At 39.2% G+C, this 20,797-nt stretch overlaps 1 protein-coding gene across 2 annotated transcripts in view; it reads right to left on the bottom strand.

Annotated features, from left to right (window-relative positions):
• The window catches only part of wdr27 (WD repeat domain 27), a 42,570-nt gene extending 22,553 nt beyond the window's left edge, over positions 1 to 20,017 (bottom strand). For both annotated transcript variants that reach the window (XM_075477458.1, XM_075477467.1), the window contains exons 1-20: positions 19,768 to 20,017; positions 19,414 to 19,555; positions 18,986 to 19,110; positions 18,619 to 18,732; positions 18,484 to 18,535; positions 17,836 to 17,906; positions 17,640 to 17,751; positions 17,390 to 17,492; positions 15,721 to 15,812; positions 15,273 to 15,337; positions 15,074 to 15,186; positions 14,363 to 14,436; positions 11,136 to 11,205; positions 10,810 to 10,878; positions 10,608 to 10,711; positions 9,625 to 9,714; positions 8,814 to 8,935; positions 6,563 to 6,696; positions 4,855 to 4,949; positions 3,998 to 4,119 (exon numbers count right to left, since the gene is read on the bottom strand). In XM_075477458.1, the coding sequence (XP_075333573.1) occupies positions 3,998 to 4,119; positions 4,855 to 4,949; positions 6,563 to 6,696; positions 8,814 to 8,935; positions 9,625 to 9,714; positions 10,608 to 10,711; positions 10,810 to 10,878; positions 11,136 to 11,205; positions 14,363 to 14,436; positions 15,074 to 15,186; positions 15,273 to 15,337; positions 15,721 to 15,812; positions 17,390 to 17,492; positions 17,640 to 17,751; positions 17,836 to 17,906; positions 18,484 to 18,535; positions 18,619 to 18,732; positions 18,986 to 19,110; positions 19,414 to 19,555; positions 19,768 to 19,902 (2,004 nt within the window). In that variant the 5' untranslated portion in view covers positions 19,903 to 20,017. The remainder of the gene's footprint in view (positions 1 to 3,997; positions 4,120 to 4,854; positions 4,950 to 6,562; positions 6,697 to 8,813; positions 8,936 to 9,624; positions 9,715 to 10,607; positions 10,712 to 10,809; positions 10,879 to 11,135; positions 11,206 to 14,362; positions 14,437 to 15,073; positions 15,187 to 15,272; positions 15,338 to 15,720; positions 15,813 to 17,389; positions 17,493 to 17,639; positions 17,752 to 17,835; positions 17,907 to 18,483; positions 18,536 to 18,618; positions 18,733 to 18,985; positions 19,111 to 19,413; positions 19,556 to 19,767) is intronic.
• Between the last annotated feature and the right edge of the window lie 780 nt (positions 20,018 to 20,797).

Genomic DNA, 20,797 nt, shown 5'->3' with positions numbered 1-20,797 from the left:
CTTAAAATAGTTCCAGCCCAAAGAAGGAGTCGGCATTTGTGGATCCGTTTGTGTATTTTTTGTAATTCACGGTAGAGATTTCACTTCGATTTATGGATAACGCAGTAAACTTTATTCACAAACAATGGTTTTGAGAAGTGTTCCTGAGCCCATGCAGTGATTTCCATAACAGAGGAATGTCTACTTATAATTCAGCACATTAGGAGGGTCTGACATTTGTAGTCATTTCTATTACTTTTCACTTCTGTTCCTGGTTAACAGAAAAGCGGCAAGAGGATCTAGAGGATCACGAAGTAACAAATATTCTTCAAGACTTTGAATAGCATTATTTTGTAACCATTATGATCATAAGTATCAGAGATGGTTCACGATGGATTTGCAACTTTTCGCAGCCTCTTGTTTACACCATTTTGTATTTATACTTTACACAGTGTCTCAATTTGAAAGGAGACAGGGCTTTATTCCAGGTAGTATTTTCTCCTATTTCCTGCAATCAGAAAGTGACATTTAAAACAATGTAAACACATTGGAGCAAAAAAGAAGTCTGGAATGGAAGCAAAATTGCTATAAATTTTTCTTTGTCACTTTCAATCCTTTGCGTAACACACTGGGAAAGGTAGAGTTTCCACTTAACATCCACACATAAATTCCATATATGTCTTCCAAGCCAAGTTATCAGATGATTTAGTTAAACGTGTGAGTGAGATGGGAAGTGCAGCAGTAGGGGTGCTTTTTGTTTAGATTTCCATGAAGAGTGTGAGAACGAGAGCCTGAGAGGGCATTTCCAGTTCCATTTTCCGAGAAGTTCTCTCGTCTGATGAGTTCCAGGTGAATTTTGCAGAGGAGGCAATGGAAATTTCAAGTAGGAAAAGCTGCACCTCAGGCAGCAGTTCCTGAGGTTTGTACTGCCTTGGGACGACAAAGCAAGAGGGGAGGGAAATGTGAAGTTATGCTTGCAGTGTCCAGACAGGGGCAATCCCTCTGATCTGCGAATACTAACCCTACGACATCCAAAGGCCCGAGGGCACTTAGGCAAAGAACACCTCATTGATGCAATAGCTGAGCTGAAACAACACACCACAGGCTTTCCACTGTGTATGGCACACAAAAGCTGACGGGACAAAGAATAGGCCCATCTGGCCAAATGGAGTATAGTCAGCTGTGTGCAGCAGTGAATCGCTGCTGAATGGGTTAATGCATTAAATCCAAGCCAGTTGCTGCAGTGTTTCCAGCCAATCCAAGCTGGTCGAGTGTCAAGCATGCAAGGTAAACACGCAGAAGTCAAGGGTCACTGAGCACAAGGCTTCCTCATGACCAAATTCACACTTCTCTGTATTCCCAAAAAATATATATAAGCATTTATGAGGAATCTTCATTTCCACACTTTTTTTTAAAGGAAAAGAGTAGTTTTGTTCCTATTACAAAGCTGCATATATATATATATATATACACTATATGGCCAAAAGTATTCGTTCATCTGCCTTTACACGCATATGAATTTAAGTGACATCCCATTCTTAATCAACAGGGTTTAAAGGGATGGTTCGGAGTAGATTCACCCTATGGTCATTTGAACTGTGACATCCAGCCAAGTAGCCCACCCGAAGTTTTTCCGATATTGGCCGAACATCTAAAGCTGCGTTGACGTCACTTCCTTGATCTGGGAGCTTCAATGTAAGATGAGGGTTGATCTACTACTGTAGACAACAAAGTATATGCTATATTCTACATGAATTTTTATGTTGTAGGGTTGTGAATTTATTTTATCAATGGAGAAATTGAGCAGCCTTGCTTTGTTGTCTACAGTAGTAGATCAACCCTATAATACCACTGACATTTGACCGTGGACTATTTAGCAGCGAGGAATTTTCACGACTGGACTTGTTGCACAGGTGGAATTCACTGAGCTCCTGAGAGCGACCCATTCTTTCACAAATGTTTGTAGAAGCAGTCTGCATGCCTAGGTGCTTGAATTTATACACCTGTGGCCATGGAAGGGACTGAATACTTATGGCAATAGTGTATATGTGTATATATATGTGTGTGATGATATCACAGGATCCTCTCACTGAGATACATACCAGAAACGTGTACTTGTAAGACACAAGCAATCTATGTCCACATCTGCCCAAGACGACGACGTGAGTAAGACCACTTAAACCCTACATCATTACATGGAACACCATTACTCCGAGGCCGTCATCTAGCACAGACTGTCCTCCTGCACGATCGCCTATGGCGATGGCAGGGCATAGGCGATGCCATAGGCCCTATGGGATTCTTAATCCTGATGCAGAGAGGACCCGCATTCAAGACGAAGGATGCTGATGATAACACGTCCTGTCTGGCTGTAATGGAAACTTGTTTAACCAAGACATTTTTTAAACCATGACCTTTTTTTTATTAAAACCACAAAGTAACGTTTTCATTCCCTCAAAGACAATCTGTGCCTTATGTAACTCGCACAAAAAAAAAACAACACTCATTAAAGTGTTATGTAATGTTATGCCAAGCCAAGTACATTTTTTTTTGCTCCGTGGGTTAGTTCTACATGTCAATCAGTCTGCGGGTGAAGTGATGGAATGTCTCTGCCTCTATCCATTCACAAAGATAAGAGGTTTTCATATATTTGAGTCAAACTACAAATGTACAAAATGATTAAACAACGAAGTGTCATCACTCAGAGGCCTCTTCAGCTATTCAGCAATAAGGACTGGAACAGGAGGTTTTCTCTGCCTATCGTGACAAAAAATACGGCAACAATATAATTCCATTTTGGGGTTTAATGAAGTATAATTCAAGTAAAATTAGCTCAATACAATAATTTAAGATTGAGGAAAAAAATATCTAAGCAGCAGTGGAGCACCCTGAGCTATATAACAATGGAAGTTTTGACTGGTACTGTAGGTTATTCTTGTTTCATAATCTATAATCCACTGATATAGACGGGGACATAAAGTCAAAGACGACTGCTTTAGAGGAAATCAGAATTAGGCTCTGGGAGGCCTCCAAGCAGATAAAAATGGTTAATGTGGACTCCTAAACTTGTGTGTCTGTGTTCTCTGGTAATGTTGCAGTTTCAGCTGTTAGTCCACAGCTTGTGCAAAAAGGACTAGGAAAACGTTTCCATTTCTGACATCTTGTTAGTACAATGTTCTATTGTGTGCTTATTGAAAACCATGTTATTAGTTCAACTTGTTCAGACTACTGCAGTACAATTAGTGGAAAATATGTGTTGGTTGATTGAAAACAAATTAATTTGTGCGGTTTTATTGATATTCCTGTGGTTGGGTCTCTGGACGACATATCGCTTCCACTCCTCTGAACAGCCTGTTTTTGTCTTTTACATGAGAGGCAGAACAGGAGGGTGTGGGCTGCAGATCAGGGATCACTTTCCATTTAAAAGCTCTGTTGACAGCTAACACTGAATAATCAAATAAGTTCTATAATGTGTGTCTTTGGACTGTGGTGGAGCACCCACAGAAAGTTCATGTAAGCACTGAGGGAACTTGAAAACTTCTCAAAGTCAGCCAGCCGTTGCTGATTTGCTGGTCAGCCAAAGAGTTAACCACAGCACCACGAAGCTTCCTCGAGTTTAAATTAGCAAAGCTAGGCAGCAAGCGTAAAAGACAAGTAAAAAAAACAAAAAAAAACAATCCCTTGTTGGGTCTAAGGTTTGGTTTCACCTTCCCACTAAGCTTTTATCAGGGGAAGTTAGAAGTGAATTCAGCAGAAATACAGCAGAATCACCATAAATTTACACAGTTACTTGCAGAGTAGAAGGCTGTCACAAATGAAGTACAGCCTATCATATTATATGAAACCAAGGTTTACTTTTTGATGCCCATTGTCTTTCAATTACTGGCCATAGGGTATGGTTTGATAACTGACACCATGGTACTGAGTAAACATGACTCGGATTACACAACATGTAATGAATAATTGAATAATGAACATGAAGAATTTGAATTCTTCAGGAGCATCTAAATGGACTAACCTTGTTCTGTGTGACGCAGTGGATGGCTCTGCTGTGGGCGTCAGGAAGCACCGAGGCAACCATGCCTCTGTTCATGTCCAATACTTGAATGGAACGATCTGAACCGCACACCAACACAATGTCTGAAAAAACTGCTAAGAGAAGTTAAATGTTTGTTTATTTTTCGAAGAACACTTTATATCCAGAAAGCAGCGTTCTGAAAGTGACGGTGAAGTGAAGCTGCCTGCAAGTTTAAAAACTCATTTGTTAAGTTTTATTTTCCCATATCAGGGTTTTCACGACAAAAAAAAATCTAATTCAGGAAGCCGATTCTATTTATTTCGTGCAATTCTATGTCATGTGCATGTAGAGTCATTTCACAGACATTTGTGTGAGTTGCATGATGTCCACAGCATTTTGTTTTTAAATATGACATAAATCAATGCAACTTAAAAAAAAGACCGCTTCAAGTATATTTAAAGGAAAGGACATTTTCTCATGTTATCCCTGCATACTCATTTTCACTTAGTCTTCACTTAGAAAGCAAAGTGGTGCAAAATCCTTCTAGACAAGATCTAACTCATTTCAACACAACGTCGCTGGATTTATTGGTAAGTAAGTACACTCTAAACCCTAACAAGGGGTTGGAATGCAGACGTTCCAAAAAAAATTAAAGACATCTAAATGCTTAATGGTGAAAATCTGCAGTGGAAGTCCTGAGGCAACATGTGAAGACTTTATGAGATTGTTGTGGTTTTCATGGAAGTTTTCGCACCACATGCTCCGAGCGTATAGGAGAGGTTCACTTTGTCAGCATCAGTGCGGTCCCGACTTCACCACCTTCTGTTGCAGACAGGCTTTAACGAGAAAAAGGATACAAGAGAGGAAATCGTTGATCGCAGACAAGGCAGTGATGTCTGTCGATGATGTTGTTAAGCATTTTGCTTGTTTGATGACACTCCGTTCCTCATATCTAAGAAGGAAAAGAGTTAAATAGTTATTCTCTAAAACAATTGGTATAAGAACAAAATGTGAACAGGATGGCTATTTTTTTCACCTATCTGTGACATGCAGCTATAGAGGAGAATTTAGTTTGAGGTTTTTCCCTTTATAATAGATTTCTGATATTGTTTTCACTGATTGCTGACAGTTCGAGCTGCTCTTTGCCCAACTGCATTATTACAGCGATTAGAGACACATGAATGACCGACATAGCCGCAGAGAGAAGTAATGGATGCCTTTTATTGTGATTTTACTTGCCCCCACCACAAGCCCCGATAGTTACAGTACACAGTAAAGTAGTTTGGGTGTCGGAGGTAGCAGCAAAGTCAGGCTCCTGTTAGTAACAAAAGCCTATTTCCTAAATAGGTTAAATAACTTTTAAAATGGGTAAATCTGTCATCCATTTTCCATTGAGTATTTGTCACTTTTACAACAGCTGATTAACTGTAGATGAAAAGTTGCAGATGATTGTACTCGGGCTATGAAAGTATCAGTATTACTGCTTAGATGGCAACAGGGCTGTGGTCCTATGTTACAGCGTTGAGGTCATTAAACAGTGTATTAATATAGAGAATAAATATTAGGACTACAACCAATTTTCTTTGCCTAATATCCACACTGTACAGCCCTACTGCTCAAATGTATTATTCAGTGTATAACTAGAATATCACAACTATAGGACAGCACATTATTTGAAGCTTTACCAGTTCCCTATTGTTACACTAAAAACATACATTTCGCCCAGCTTTGGCTAGAATCTCAACTGTGTAAAGCAAGATTCAGCTTGACACCATAAGAAGTATGTCAGCTCAAACTCAAACTGGGAGTACTAACAAAAGCTGAAAATGTGCATGCCAAAAATCGTCGGATTTTGAAAAACGTGTGCACGCACATCTTCAGGTCGCATTCTTTTAATGGTGACAGTCCACCTGCATTTGTACACTCATAAACGAGCCTCAATCTTGCCATCTAGACGCTCATATTTACCATAAATGATACTTGCGGAGCCCCTCGCGAGTACAAATTCACCTGCTGACTGGTGGCTCTTTGTGGTGATTCACAGAAACAAACACGTAAAAGACCAAGAAAAGGAATCTATTGACTTATAGAGGTGCTTACAGAGGTGCCGTATTATCTCTATGGACCAGTATGAACATAATTTGTTCATTCACGTAGTCCTCAGAAAAGCACAAGTGCATTCATTATGCAGTGTTATTCCTGAATATTGAAATAGTGCTTTTTATGGGTGCTACGACTATCAGACTCATTGATTTATAACTTGCCAAAATAACTGTTACAATCAGAGGAATCGCTCACTCTGAGATATCATTTGTAAACTGACAGCTGACAGGTGAACTCAATTTATTCACGTATTTACTTAAGTTTTATTGAATTCATGAGGATTAGGACTAGTAACATGTCATTCTACTTGTCATCATCAGTGTGCTCGCTACTCTGTGCTCCAGGGTTGGAAATTTTGATGTTGAGAATGAATGAAAAGAACACAAACCAATTGCTCATTTAAACAATAAACACTTACTGAACAATTCAGATATTTGTATGCGTGCAATCACTTGTAATTACCTTTTAATGCAATCACGGCTGCTGTCCACATTATAGAGGTACAGATATACAGAGGGTCCAGATGCCAGAAGCAGAAATTTGTCGAGATAATAAAACTGAGCACCTCTAATAGGTTTGGAGAACATGTTGCCACCCTGATGGAAAAATGAAAAGAGACATAATCAAGCCGATATATTTTTTATACCTTTGTGGCTCAAATAATATGTAAGCGCAAATACACCAAACAAATTCAATGGGAAATGCTATTAGGAATAGATTTTATGAATGTTTCCTTCTTTTCTTAAAAAAGGTTATGTTTTTCTATCTATCTTCATAGATCATAAAGAAGCTTTTATACAAAGCAGATAAAGAGATTCCAAGAAAATTAGTTCCAAAAAGAAGGGAGTAAAGTTAGATAAAGACAACCTCATCAGAAACACTGTGTTCTGTCTGACTCAGAATCTATCAGAGTTGAGTTTGACAGTTCTTCTCTGTCCAGGTTTACGCATTTATTAATCTACCAAATGTGTGACATGTAAAGACTTCAAAAGACATCATGAGACATCAAAAGATATCATGTCGTCATCGAGGTTTTTTTCTATCTAAAGTTTTGATGTGTAATTGCGCAAATCTGGCTCACATCAACGTAGCTCCTGTCACACTGGAAAAAAAGTTGTTTTACAATAACGCCAAGCGTTCATAGGCTGTAGGTCAAGCCAATGAAGTAAGGCGGGCCTGCAAACGATCAGAGTTTTGAATGCTTCCATTCCAATAGATTCTATGAGTGCTATGAATGGCTATTGTTGTGGCAAAGATACCAATATTTTGGTACGTGCCTTTAGCCTTTAGCATGTTGTCAAATGGTATCCTATTCTGGCAGAAAGGCTGGCAATAAGCTTTCAGCCACACTGAGACATTAGTTTAAACTCCTACTTAAACTTAGTGACATACCCGAAGAGCAATATTTCTGATGAGATCTAATGACGGGATTGCGGGCTGTATAGCTCTGGTTATTTCTCAGCCTCCGGGATTAATCTCTCCTCATCCAGCAAGCAATCAAAGTATTGGCACAATACTGGCTTGTTAATCAGCAGACCATACATTCAGCGGTATGATTCAATTTCTCCCGTTAAGCTCCATCTTTTCTCCCCTTTTCTTTTCCTCCATCTCTTCTCTTATCCACTAGATTTGACGGTTATTAGGTAAAATAAACTAAATCTAACCAGGCATCAACGGCAATCGAAAGGAAGGGAGAGCTTTCCTTATAACACCCCAGAATACAACGCGGCGTGATGCATCCTCACATTCTCTATAGAAAAGTACAGGAGCTTCTATTTTGGCACCAGTGTGTTCTGGCCTTAAAACTCACCAGCAGCAGTGAGAGCAGAGAGGTGATCTGCTCCTCCACACAGGTTTTCCTGTCTTTGTTGTGACAGCCTAATATTTGTTAGGTGTACAAACCAATAGACAGATGTGATCAGAGCTGCTCTTCTTCTTTTTTCTCGGTGACCAGGGTATAAATTGCACAGCAACAGCTCTTCACTTCATCACCTGCCAGGATTTGAGGTCTGTGTCCCCAACAATTTACTTTGGGAAGCATTTCATGCACTTACAGTTACGTGATGATTGTCCCAAGTATCATTAGTCCACCCTTCTTTTCCACTTCTCTCTTCCACTGCACGTATTTTGCATTTTTTTGTGATGTATGGGCTGTTTCAATCTGTGTCTTTGGTACGCTCAAGCTACAAGATGCAAATGCTCAACCGTGGTGTTGGCAGCTTGTTTAGATCATAACGTGTCTCCTAGGACATAAGAGACACCACATGGGCATGATAATAAAGTTGAATACTTTTCTCGGAGCTGGTCTTTAATACACTACGTAATTTTATCACAGAGTCCAAATCTCAGGCAATTGCTCTCAAAAAAACACCAGATGAAAAGAACCGTGGACATGGTGCCAACCACACTTGAATACCAGGGAAACAGTAGAGACAAAATTTTTCAGCAATCACATCCGTCTTTGAAAACACAAAAGGGAAAGAAAAATGTGTACAGCATGTGTCTGAGGTTATTCGATTTAACTTCTAAACCAATTTGAGTTTGTAGACCCTCAGAAATGAGGACATTTTTGTAATATGAGGTCACACAGGCTGGTCCTCATTTCAATGTTTTTCATGGTGAGGACTTGGACTTGGCTTAATGTAGGGAATGTAGCAAGGAGGGTAAAGAAACTGAAACACTGAAAATGCCTCTTTTAAAACGGGGCTTTTACCATGATAACAGCAGGCTCCGACCTGCAATGGGTCCAGATTCGCAGTGACAGATCTTCTGATGCACTCATCCACCACTGTCTGCTGAGGCTCCAGCTCACACTGCTCACTGGCTTGTCGTGCCCTACATACAAAGAGAGAAGCCTGAAATGAAATTGGTGACACGGTGTGGGGCTGCAACATTTACTTTTATGGTACTGTTCAGACAGCCAGGAAGACTGCAGAGGGAAGGCTCATGCTGACCTGCACGTCACCTCAACTCTCTGCTGCCCCCTTATGGACACTATGACTATGTCTCTGCTGCATTTGAGACCACCGATCACAAAACAGATGCAATTGTGTGAAAAAAGCAAATACGAAATGGGTTGATTCCCTGCACTGGAATATAATCAGCCACAGTTTTATCATTTATGCATCGTGAAAAGTTATAAAAATATATGATAATAATAATAATAATCATCAAAAAATAATCAAAAATAATCTTTGATCAGCAACGGATCAATAAAGTAAATCAAGCTAAATTATATATAGCCTACACGATAATGATAGCACTAAAACCAAGCTGAGGACGATCTTCTAACTCGTAGTGTCCCCCCCCTTTCTCTTTAAAACATCATGAAAAATGTCTTAAACTTCAGCAAATCCAAAATGTGAGCACAATTTGCAAGGAATCAATAAATAATAATAATTCATGAAATGAATCACTCTTTCCAGAAAGTAATTCAATGAAATTTTGACAAAAACCACAGAAGTAAACGAGGGCAATCGTAAAGTACAGCAGAGGAATACAAGGCGTGGATACTCATGTCGGACCTATGTGGACACTTGGACTGCCAGTAAGAGATGACCTGTACAGTAACACTGAACTGTCGCCAAGGCCACACAGGATCTGTTTTCCATCACCTGGAGGGACAAAGAAAACACAGCACACACTTTGTAAGGATAATCTGTCATTTCTACCAGAAAGCAGCTTTTAAACACAACAGTGAAATGTTCTGTCTGACAGACGATCATTGTCCCTATTCTGAATACTAATAGATATACTGCCAATAACATTTTTAAATGGTTGTTTCAGGTGAATTCACCCTTCCAGGAGAGGATATGATAAACTTTACATAAGTTTCAACTTAATTCGATGTAGTACTTAATGCATCGAATTCAACTGTAATGCAATAAAGCCTACTTTCTTTCTGTAATGAAGAGTGTTTGTGGCCGCTATCGTGGAGATGTAAATCATTCTGTTTGTTTCAACACTGGCTGAAGCCACATATTGTGTTTCTAATACACGGCCGCCTCATATACACAACACCTCAGAGCTGAAAGAGCCCTCCTGCTTACTACTGCAACGGCTTTTTTCTTGCTCACTGATCTTTCTGCACGGTTTTCCATTTTTGCAAAGTCTCACGACTGTTCTTTTTTTTTTTTTTTCCAGTTTCTTTGGAAATTCTTTCCCATGATGCAGACGTTCAGACAGACAAAGCCCAGACGTTTAAAGTGAAACTATTTCTCTTCTCAGGCAAATTTGTAAATTTTGTGTACGTACAATTAAATTAACTGGAAATTGCAAGCGTACTTATTTTAGTTTAAATTATCCAAATTGTTTTCATTTACATACCAGGATATCTTGTGAGTCTATTCACTTTGTCACAGTGAGTTGAAAGTCTTGGGTCTGCTTTCAGACTACAGTCTTCCTTCAGTATTTGGTCAATTTAGAAATAAAAAGGGTAAATATTGAGAAGTCAAATAACTGAGAATAAATTGTCATTGAAGCAGTATTTCACAAGCGCGTATTTCACCTGAATATTGAAGGCACGAGATTTGTTTGTTGGCCACACTGAGATCAATGCGTGGGACAGTTGGTGCGGCGCTGTCTGCTGGATAATCACTGCGGAGTAAACCCCTAAAAGGAAAAAAAAAAAGCATGCTCGCCGTTTCAGTGACACAAAACTTTTTCTCAACGTTGCATTCGCGGCAATGACATTAAGAGAGACTCCTTACGCATTTTTGGTAATCTTTTTAGCGGAAGATTTTTTCTCAACGTTTGTTTTTGGTGTAAACATGATCCTCCTGAAAAGTAGAAACAAAACAAAAGCCTCCTCCTGTGAAATCAATAAATAGCATATGTGTGGTACACGTGTCAATTTTATTTGATTCATAAAGCAGCATTTCAGATGTGTGTGTTGTCGCAGTGCTCCACCTATTGAGATAGCCAAATGGAGAAATCAAGCACAGTTTTTACGTCTTGAATAGGTGCTTTAAATCCTGTCTTTGCTCAAATGTTTTGACGATCATGTGCTGGCTAAAAAAAATGACTGTGAACATACCTCGGGGCACTCGTGTAACCAGATGACTTCACTTTTGAGTGAAAAACCAAAGGCTGCTCCTTTATACCTCCTTTGAATAAAAGACATCAAGGCAAATGAGACACACACTGACAAACACAAGTGCTTACGATAGAATGCTCTACGATTAACAATAAATCTGTGGAAAAACAAGGACTAAACATCCTGAAGGCATCCAGCCTATTTACAAATGCTTATTTGTCAATATAATATCGTGAGGCAAAATGTGTACATTATTACAACGGCTGATCATGCTGAAACAAGTTTCTTGGGTTATCCTTGAAAAAGAGGATTGAAGATAAATTGTCGTGTTGTGCTGAATGCATTAAGAAATCTGCCACAAACTGTGGGACGGTTTATCCTGCTCACTGTCCGCTGTCAGTCCCTTTACAATATTACAGTGAGCTAACTTTTTCCGCTTCCACTAAAATGTGCGAGGCAGTCCAAAAACTGTTCTCCTGTCAAATATATGACAGAAAGAAAAGGTCACCGAATCTCTGAGCAGATACCGAGGACAGAAAGAAGGAACAGTTGCGTTGATGCTGGTCATCCTTTGTTCCTTCCACAAGGTTCATATCATTTCCAATCTTTTTTTCTTTCTTTCTTCCTTAATTCCTTTTCTTTTGGTGAAAAAGTCATTTTCCAATGAAAGAAGTTTTGTGGATGTGGCACCTTGCTGCATTTCACCACTTTGTGATGTTTAAAGTGGGTTTCTGGTAGTAGCTTTTGACCCAGAACAGACTATGTGTAAAAAACTAAGCTTTTTAGGCTTGGAATTATTTCCTGGTGATGCAGTCACTTTCTCAACAGCCCTATTGAGCCCCTGTTGATATATAATGGTCATTTAGTTTTATTGGGTTGTAAAAATCTCATAATTTACGCTGACTTTACATTAGAAACTACTTGAAGCACAGTGAGAGTCCTGGACAAATTTCCAGGTTTAGTCACATCTGCGTAAAATCCCAGCAGTTTTCTGTTTGCTTATAGCTCTCATTATGTAGGATTTAGACTAATCAGAACAGTTATTTTTAAAAAAGCGTTGACCCTTTCAGGCTGCTGCAAAACGGTAGCTTCAAATGCAATCCCAATCAGTGTCTGCGTATTTTTCTGTGGAATGTGCTCTGCAAAAATACAAAATAATTGGTTTCTCATGAAGTTTAAAACATGAAGGATATGTTCTTTACAATCAAACAATATTATTTTGGCTGTGACTACAGTCTGGGTGCTTGGAGCCAAAGTAAGGTCCCATTTGGATATGTTATCTGTATAATGACCTTTTCATTTATAACGTGGGGATAAGAGAACAAGGGGAACAATAAACTTGTCTTTCTACAGCTGTTACTTGTGGCTTTTGTAAAGCTTTCTTTCATTTTCCTGAAAATGTCACATTATTGGTATTTCAGTTAAATGTTGAAAACTTATCAAAGTACAAGTCTGACCACCACCCAATGGGACTGTGTTCTGCTCACAGTGCACTCTATCCTTGTACATGTACACACTTCCCTTATTCAGGTAAGTCGACCAGATGCAAGCAGCATAGAAATATTAGGTGTAAATGGGCTTAAGTGACCTGTCAGCAACAAAAATGATGTAATGCAGGAAGAATAAGATGAATGTGCAAAGAGTGTGCTGTTACATCCCACAAGACTAAGACAAATGGACTGTAAATGGACTGCATTTATATTGAGCTTTTCTTGTCTTGTTGACCACTGAAAGTGCTTTTACGCAACATTCCCCATTCACCCATTCAAACATGCAATCATACAGCACTCCACGGTCTACACAGTTTTTAGCCTATGGAGCACTTTTTCTCTATCATACGCACTGATTAGCACATTGGAGGCACTGTGGGATTCAGCATCTTGCCCAAGGACACTTCTGACATGTGGCCTGCTCCACCTACCGAGCCACAGCCATCACAGATATTGCTGCGTCAACAGTTATAATGAAAATTTGAAAGAAAGATTCCTCCTGCATATATTGGCCTTGTATCCACATGCAAACACAGTTTGAGGTTATTGAAAACAGATTGGTAGAAACATCTTTTATATACAGACATATAGCTCAAAATTAGCAAACCAAACCCTGGTTGGAGATGGGGATCTTTCACATTTTTGAGGCCATCGTAGTTTGAGGGTAGGTGGGGGTTATACAGTTGGATATGATTTGTGCTGCTAAATGTCACTACATCCAACCCCACAGGACATTAATCCAGGCAACAAGACTCAGAAAGTGCAGCATTCATCATACAAAAAGTAATGGCAGCTCATTTCCATCATCTCTTGAAGCGAACTCTTCTGTTCCACTTCAGGATTATGTTACACGGCCATGTGACATGACAACTAATATCACATTTTCACTCGCAGCACTTTTTAAAAGGCTCCCTCGGATTTGTGCCAGACTCACAATGGAGCAGCAGAGGAACATTTTCCTTTCCAGGAGTCTCGGGGCTTTATGGTGTAATTTGTATACAATTCTGCAGATATCTTAAAGAATGCAGAGATGTACGTAGGAGCCTGGTGGGTTAGCCTGTAAATTTCTGTGGTTTTTCGCTCTGTAGCTGCAGTCACACAGCACCTCTCAACTCTGCAGAAGATCCCCTACATAGTCTGGCACTGGCAAATCCCTTTACTCCAGCTGTGGAGAGTCTAACTAATACTGGCTTTCTCAGCACTAACTCTCTGTAAGAGCAACATGTAAACCTACTTCTGTTTCCAATAGAGTAGATTCAAACTGCCAGGTCCTAATGATACACAAAAGCAACACAAATGCACACTTTTACCATGATTCCAATTGTGCAATAATCCAACAGGCTGTGCTAATTTCAGAGAATTCATCGGCCCAATGTGTTATGCTCTTATTGATATGAAGGACCTGTTTTTGTGGCAATGTAAATGGAAGGGAATGCAATAATGAAAACATAAACACTTGCCACGGTGCACAAAGTGGAATCTTATCCATCTACTATATTTACAGATAATGTGGATGTGTTTAGAAGCACTTGTTTTAGCCAATCGGAGCAAACATACTATTCAAGAGATCATGTGCAGCCAAGCAAAACAGAAAACGAGCCTGTCATGCAGTGAACTTTAAAATGGAACATACTTCTAAAACCCAGTCATCAAACAGCAGCAGCTCCCATTTAATTTTATGTGCATGAGCATAAATGAAAGGTGAGTGAGTGTTCAGACAATGACAAGGCTGCTGACCTTTCTTTTTCGAATGGTTGGGTTCCTTCTTCTTTAACTCAGCATTCAGAGGAGATTCGAGCAGTCGAGGAGAACTGCAAACAAGGGAGAAGGAAAATTGGGGGGATGGAGTTACTGGAAATGAAGGGGCACAACATTTTCCACCCTTATGGATTATTAGTCCCTCTAATTATCAGCACCACGATATTGTTGACTCATGAAAAAACACGTTGCGTAAATGGTTATAATGGGGCAATTTAATATGGAAAGGTCAGAATCTGAAGGCGTTATAGGCATGGAGCCAACTGAAAAACAGGTCACACTCATATGTCCTATAGTATGGGGGGGTTTCGTATGACTACGAAAAAAAGAGAGGGGCATCCTGCACCAGCAGCTTTCAAAACATTTATGCTGATTTAAAAAGTTTAGACATACAAAGAGTTATATCATTTGTAAACTGTTTAATCATTTGAAATCTAACTATTGCTATTGAATAAACAAATGACAGAACAACAGTATAAATTTTTGTGAAAAATGTTTAAAAAAATGACAACTCTATTTACATGTAGAACCTCTCTGCAAGGCTCCGTCAGACTGAACTTTCCTTGTGTTATATCCTGGCTTTTTTCTAACTTTGATTTCTAAATCAATGGGAGGAATCAAAAAAGACACATACAAGGAGGTCAACGCATTGTAAAGTCACCAAATATTTTTCGGTGACTTTGGGTGTACCTTGGGAACACAGAGAAGCCTTCACAGGAACCCCCCACCCTGTCTAGCTCACTCAGACACAACTCCAGAAACACCACGCATGGAGTAAGCAAAGAGCTCACTAAAACCACCATCTGTGGGACAAAGAGTTTTGTCAATAACCGTTGAGGTCAAAGGGAATTTCAGTGGGCTTGATCGATGTTTTATTGAAATTACTCACAGAGTTATCCCATCCTGGAGAGATTGACCACAACCCTGCCATGGTGATGCTCAGGTTGGGGTGATCTGAAGAAAGAACATCAATCATGGGTTTGGCTGCATCAAGGCTCTTATTCATATGTGAAACATGAAAAAGACTTTGTTGTATTGATCCAAGAGACCATAAAAGCAGACTAGGCAACATTAATATCCTTACTGGTTACAAAATGGGGTAAACTTCTATTTAAGATTATATCTAAATATGTGCAGCAGTGTACAACTACCTGCTGTCCAAGAGTATTTGTAAGACGCACCGAGGCAACGACTAAGGCATGCCTTAGGAGGAGAGCTTTCAACAATGCTACCAGTTTTTTTTTGCACAAAGCTGGAGCATTTCCCTTAAGTCTGATATCAGTGACAATGTTTTTCTAAAAGGAGCATATGGAGAAATCATACCACCAGCAGCTTACCTTTGAAATGAAATATTTTTAAGAGCTCTGAAGTCGCCAGATCGACCACATACAGACCATCAGTACTTCCAATACAAAAGCAGCTGTTGTCTCTGCGGGGGCCCCACACAAAAACATATGGAAAACCAGAGTTAAAGCATCTCCCTCCAAAGCCTTTTTCATATATTTGCAGAAAGACAATAAGACCACGTACTAAAGAAAAACATTGCGACGTGACCGAGTGGCAAGGCATACACACCACAAGACCATAGAATATACTAAAGTTTCCTTTTACTTCCTTTAGACCGAACTATGCGCGCCCTTGAAGATGGAAACTACTGCCACACACAGTATAAAGGAGCTTTGTTTTTTTATGCACTTCCAGCTCCAAACTACACGCTGAGGTTATGATATTGTGGACAATTACATTTTAGTGCATCATTATTTTCATGCTGACCTGGTGCCTCTGTACAGGATGGGGCAATTACAGCCATTATGGGTGGAATTTTAATGTGATAATTGCATCACACAAGTTTTCTTTTCTGAAAAATTGAGATATGTTCGTTGCTGCAGGCCCCACACAGAAGTAGGTGGATTTGTCAGATGTTAAAATAAAAAAAGGTGTCATGTTATTTGAATTTTAACAAAAGCTCATACCGTTTAAGTCCTTGGGAAGATCCAACTAATCGTGCAATAATTACATTTAAAACAGGCCAATTCTGTGGGGTACGATGCAGTTGACCAATACAAAAGCATTATTCCTGCTAAAGACACCTGTGCAAAGACTGCTGTTTCATTACGGTGATCAAATAGAAAGCCAGTTACATATTGGTTTGATGAAAACATCAGGTAGGAGATCTCGGTCAAATGGTCAGGATACTGCTTTCCAAGGTGAGGAAAACAGTAAGGAATTAACACCCATTTCATAAAAATGGTGCACAGAATACCAACAGCGTTACGTCTGTGCTTCTCAAGTGCCTGCTTCCTGTATTAACAGTCTGAACAGAACCAATCCCTCCACTATGTTACTACAGTCTCCTGTGATTTGGTTTGTGTGAGGACACAATTAGTAAATTGCACCTTAAGCAGTGGCATTTAATCTATTTCATTTTATTTATTTTCCGGATTTTTATGACAATACCACATATAGCCCGTGGCAGAGAAACACAGCTATTTTATTACTCTGATTCGTCAAAACAGCAGTGTTTGAATTGCCTCTGTAATATTTTCCTGGATCACGCACAATTTGTGTTTTTTTTTGTGGAGACACTGAATTCCTGAGGATGGTTATAATAGCAGCAGCCTCAAGCTTTGAGTCAATATTAAGATTCCCTGTCAAATTGAAGAAAAACAGTTATTTCTGTAGCTGAAGTCAAACGGGTCCATTAATCCATCTGGAGCAAATAAAAACGAGTGAGTGAGTTAGAAATGTTCCCTATGCTGTCACTATCTCATCCATATAATGGGGCTTGTAATTTCCTGTAACTAACAAATGGTCACTAATGAAGGATTGCTAAACACAACACGATCCATTCCCCTATAGACTCATCCTTTCTTTCTGAGACGGTTCATGTATGACTAACACGTAAAAAGAAATGCCCCTGGAAGTCAAACAGTAAAACCATGTGGCCTTTTTCTTTTATCAGGTTATACGTTCTACAACTACTCCAGCTAAACGCTGTTAACTTACATTTCTGGATCAGAGTTGATGTATGTTAATGAGCCACATGCAGCCATTTGGATGACAGGTTTTGAAATCTCAACGTCATCTGCAGCTGATTGCACAGCAACCCCTGGAAGAGAAATCCCAAAAGGAGTGTCAGTGAGCTCGTCCAGGGAGTTCAAACAGATTTGGGGTTTAGGGAAAGGACACTGGATCCAAATCCCTTACACAGACTGCCCTACGTCCGCTCTGTCACTTTTAGATCACAAAATTATACCTGCTTGTCTCACAGTCTCGTGGTGTGCTCGATGTCTTTTCTCCATCTTCTGAAGGTCCATTTTTGCCACCAGTTGGCACTTTTGGTCATCACTGAGATAAAAGCACCACACCTAGAACAAGCAAATGTCTCACATCTTTTGGAACGTCACCTTCTGATTTTGAGCTATCAAGTTCTGTGCTCCTCAGTTACTGACCTGTCCGTCACCTGAGCCAGCGATAAGGTACCTGTCCTTCTCCATGAACAACACACTGAGCAGTGGAGATCCTAAGAATTGTGGAATTTGATGTTGTCAAATCATTCTCCTAAGCTTTGACCCCTCCACAGTTGGTATGTTCAACTGATCAAATGTATATGATTTAGATAGATAGATAGATAGATAGATAGATAGATAGATAGATAGATAGATAGATAGATAGATAGATAGATAGATAGATACTTTATTTATCCAAATTTGGGAAATTGTTTTGTTGCAGCAGCATACAGTAAAAGATATGAAAACAATTCAAGTAAAAACAAGCAAATAGAATAGAATAAAATAAATATAAAATAAATAAAATAAAATAAAATAAAATAAAATTAAAATAGTGAATAAACATTTGCTATATAGAAATCTACAGTATTTTTTAAAGTATTTTTTTAAAGTTTGAAAGGACTTTAAATACTGATAAATGCTCTAATACTCTTCAATCTAAACACTGAAAATGCAATTCTAATTATAGATTCCTTTAATGTTTGAAATGAAATTCATCACTGAACAAACAAAATGTGAGGATTCTGGCCTGTATGTGTGTTATGTTCATATGAGTGACTACTAGTGTGATCCAGAACAGTAATATTTTACCTGAAAGCACGAATGACTGGTAGAAAACGGCCTCGGTTTTTAAATCCCAAACCTTAAAAGAAACCAGGTGAGACACCATAGCTGCGAGTGGAATGTGTGCAGTATTTACATGCTTTGTGAAAATGCATGCAGTACCTTAAAAGTGCGGTCCTCTGATATGCTTACTAGAACGTTTTTGTTCCAAGGACAGAACTCTGCTGATGTTAAAGGGCCCAGGTGGCCGGTCAAGGTAGAGATCACTTCCTCTCTCTAATGGGAAATAAAGTCAGCAGAAATTGGATTAAAAACAATTTTCCACATCATTTAGTGAACATTAAATGAATGGGGGGGGGGGGGGTGTCACAACTTCTGGGCCAACAATATTCAACATGTGTTTATGACAAACATAAACTCAGGTTGGACGATTTCCTTTTATAGTACCTTCACCTATCAATGTGTGGGGTGGTGGACCTGAACTATTTTCTGCATAAAAGTTAACTGTGAAATGTACGTCATCATATACCTTTGAGCTTAGAACATATATGCTTGCCCCTGAGCATGCGGCCACTCGTTCATCAGAAAAACAAAACGCGAGGTGGGCGACCTCACCCAGTAAAGTCCCGATAACTATTCCAGCTGCAACCTTACCTGAAAAACAAATCAACTAGTTAATCACAATCAAACACAGAGGGCACGGGTAACCTATCTGGTTTTAATGTGGCAGACTTGTTAAGTTTTTCAAGGTTTTGAGGAAACTATCATCATCACAATCTCAAACGAGATTGCTCTATAATATCACTGAAGGGTGTTTTAACAAGAGTAGTTTAAAACAAAGAATGAGTTCATATTACTGCCAGTGTAAACATTGTTAAATGACACTTTGGCACATGGAGGAAGCTCTTCATAAGACTTCACTGCAGACTTTTGTGAACACCAAACAGTTGGTTTTACCCTCCTGTGTTCTCATCCGGCACAGCTCAATATCCCAGACAATCACATAATCAGCAGAAGCAGAGCAAAGGAAAACAGGACCGTTTCCTTTGCCAAAAGCAATGGCGGTGACGTCTCCATGGTGACCCGTGAGCACCAGTGGCTGTGAACAAACATACTGCAGTTAAATTCATTTTATTTTGTGAAGCATGACGTGGATAAAGGCTAAAAATAAATAACTGTTTTGACGAGACTTTTTTTTGTCGCCGCTTAAGCTTTGATCACGATGGCTAAGATAGCCTAGCTACATTATACAACATAGTTTTAATAAAATGTGGAAATTTCTTCATATGCATTTGACAAAATTGAACAAACCTTCTGCTGCAAATCCATGTTATTGTAAATCAGTACTTCCTTGCCATGCAGGGGAATACCGCAATGAGACTGACAGCACGCGAGCTGCTGGTGTGAGAGAAGTCTGTCACAGGTCAAAATGAGCTTCTCAGTCATTATGTCTGTGTGACTCTGACTGGCCAAACCACGACAGCTATCTGTGTAGCGTGCTACTGTCTTTATAACTTCGATCCAAACATTAAATGCAGCTGATATTATATAGCTATGTCGGGGTAACTTCTGCAGGAATTTCCTCGACGCTTCAGGCATCCGTTAGGGGTTGCTAGGAGATTTCCATTACAATAGATCGTCTAGAGAAACAACGTATCACACACCAGAATTAATCGTACTCAGTTAAATATGTCCTGCGTCGTGTCTTTTTGTTTTTATTTATTTATTTTTTGTATTATTGGCATCAAAATACACTCCTCTTGTTCTGTCTGTAAACCACAATTCCTGTACCAATGAGTCACATGTGGTTGTTTCATGAATAATTGTGCACTTGATCTCAGTGATATTTGAAAATACGGGCGGAGTGGGACATCTATTTAAATAATTGATTGTTGTTGTGCACCCTCGCTTTACCACAAGATGGCGGTGAGTGCTCACTCATCAGCAGCGTCTGCACAATGCTTATTATATACACATTGCATTTTATTATCCACAACAAATAACTTACTATACCTTGACATTTCATTATTGCTTGTTGCTAAAACCAACTTATGAATGTATGTTATTTGAATTAAAATACTTAAACTTCAGCTAAAAGTCCACAAAGAGATTTATTTTATTTTTTTTACAAAGTATTAAATACTTTTTGTATAGTTACTTTCGTTGAAATTCCGCAGAGCAAAAGGACACCGCGTTCTAAGTCGATCATCCTGTTTGAATGGCTAAAGGTTTATAAAAAGCTTGAATGCGGAAGGGATTCTGGGAAGCGTAGTTCTTCTGAAAACCAGCGGATATGACGTAAATGTTGTGTAGCTGGTAGCTAGGTGTCGTCTGTGGTCTG

Source organism: Odontesthes bonariensis, chromosome 2 (assembly GCF_027942865.1).
Source record: "Odontesthes bonariensis isolate fOdoBon6 chromosome 2, fOdoBon6.hap1, whole genome shotgun sequence".
Classification (NCBI taxonomy): Eukaryota; Metazoa; Chordata; class Actinopteri; order Atheriniformes; family Atherinopsidae; genus Odontesthes; species Odontesthes bonariensis.
Note: the sequence above shows the minus strand (reverse complement) of the source record. Positions and strands in the feature narration are given on the sequence as shown.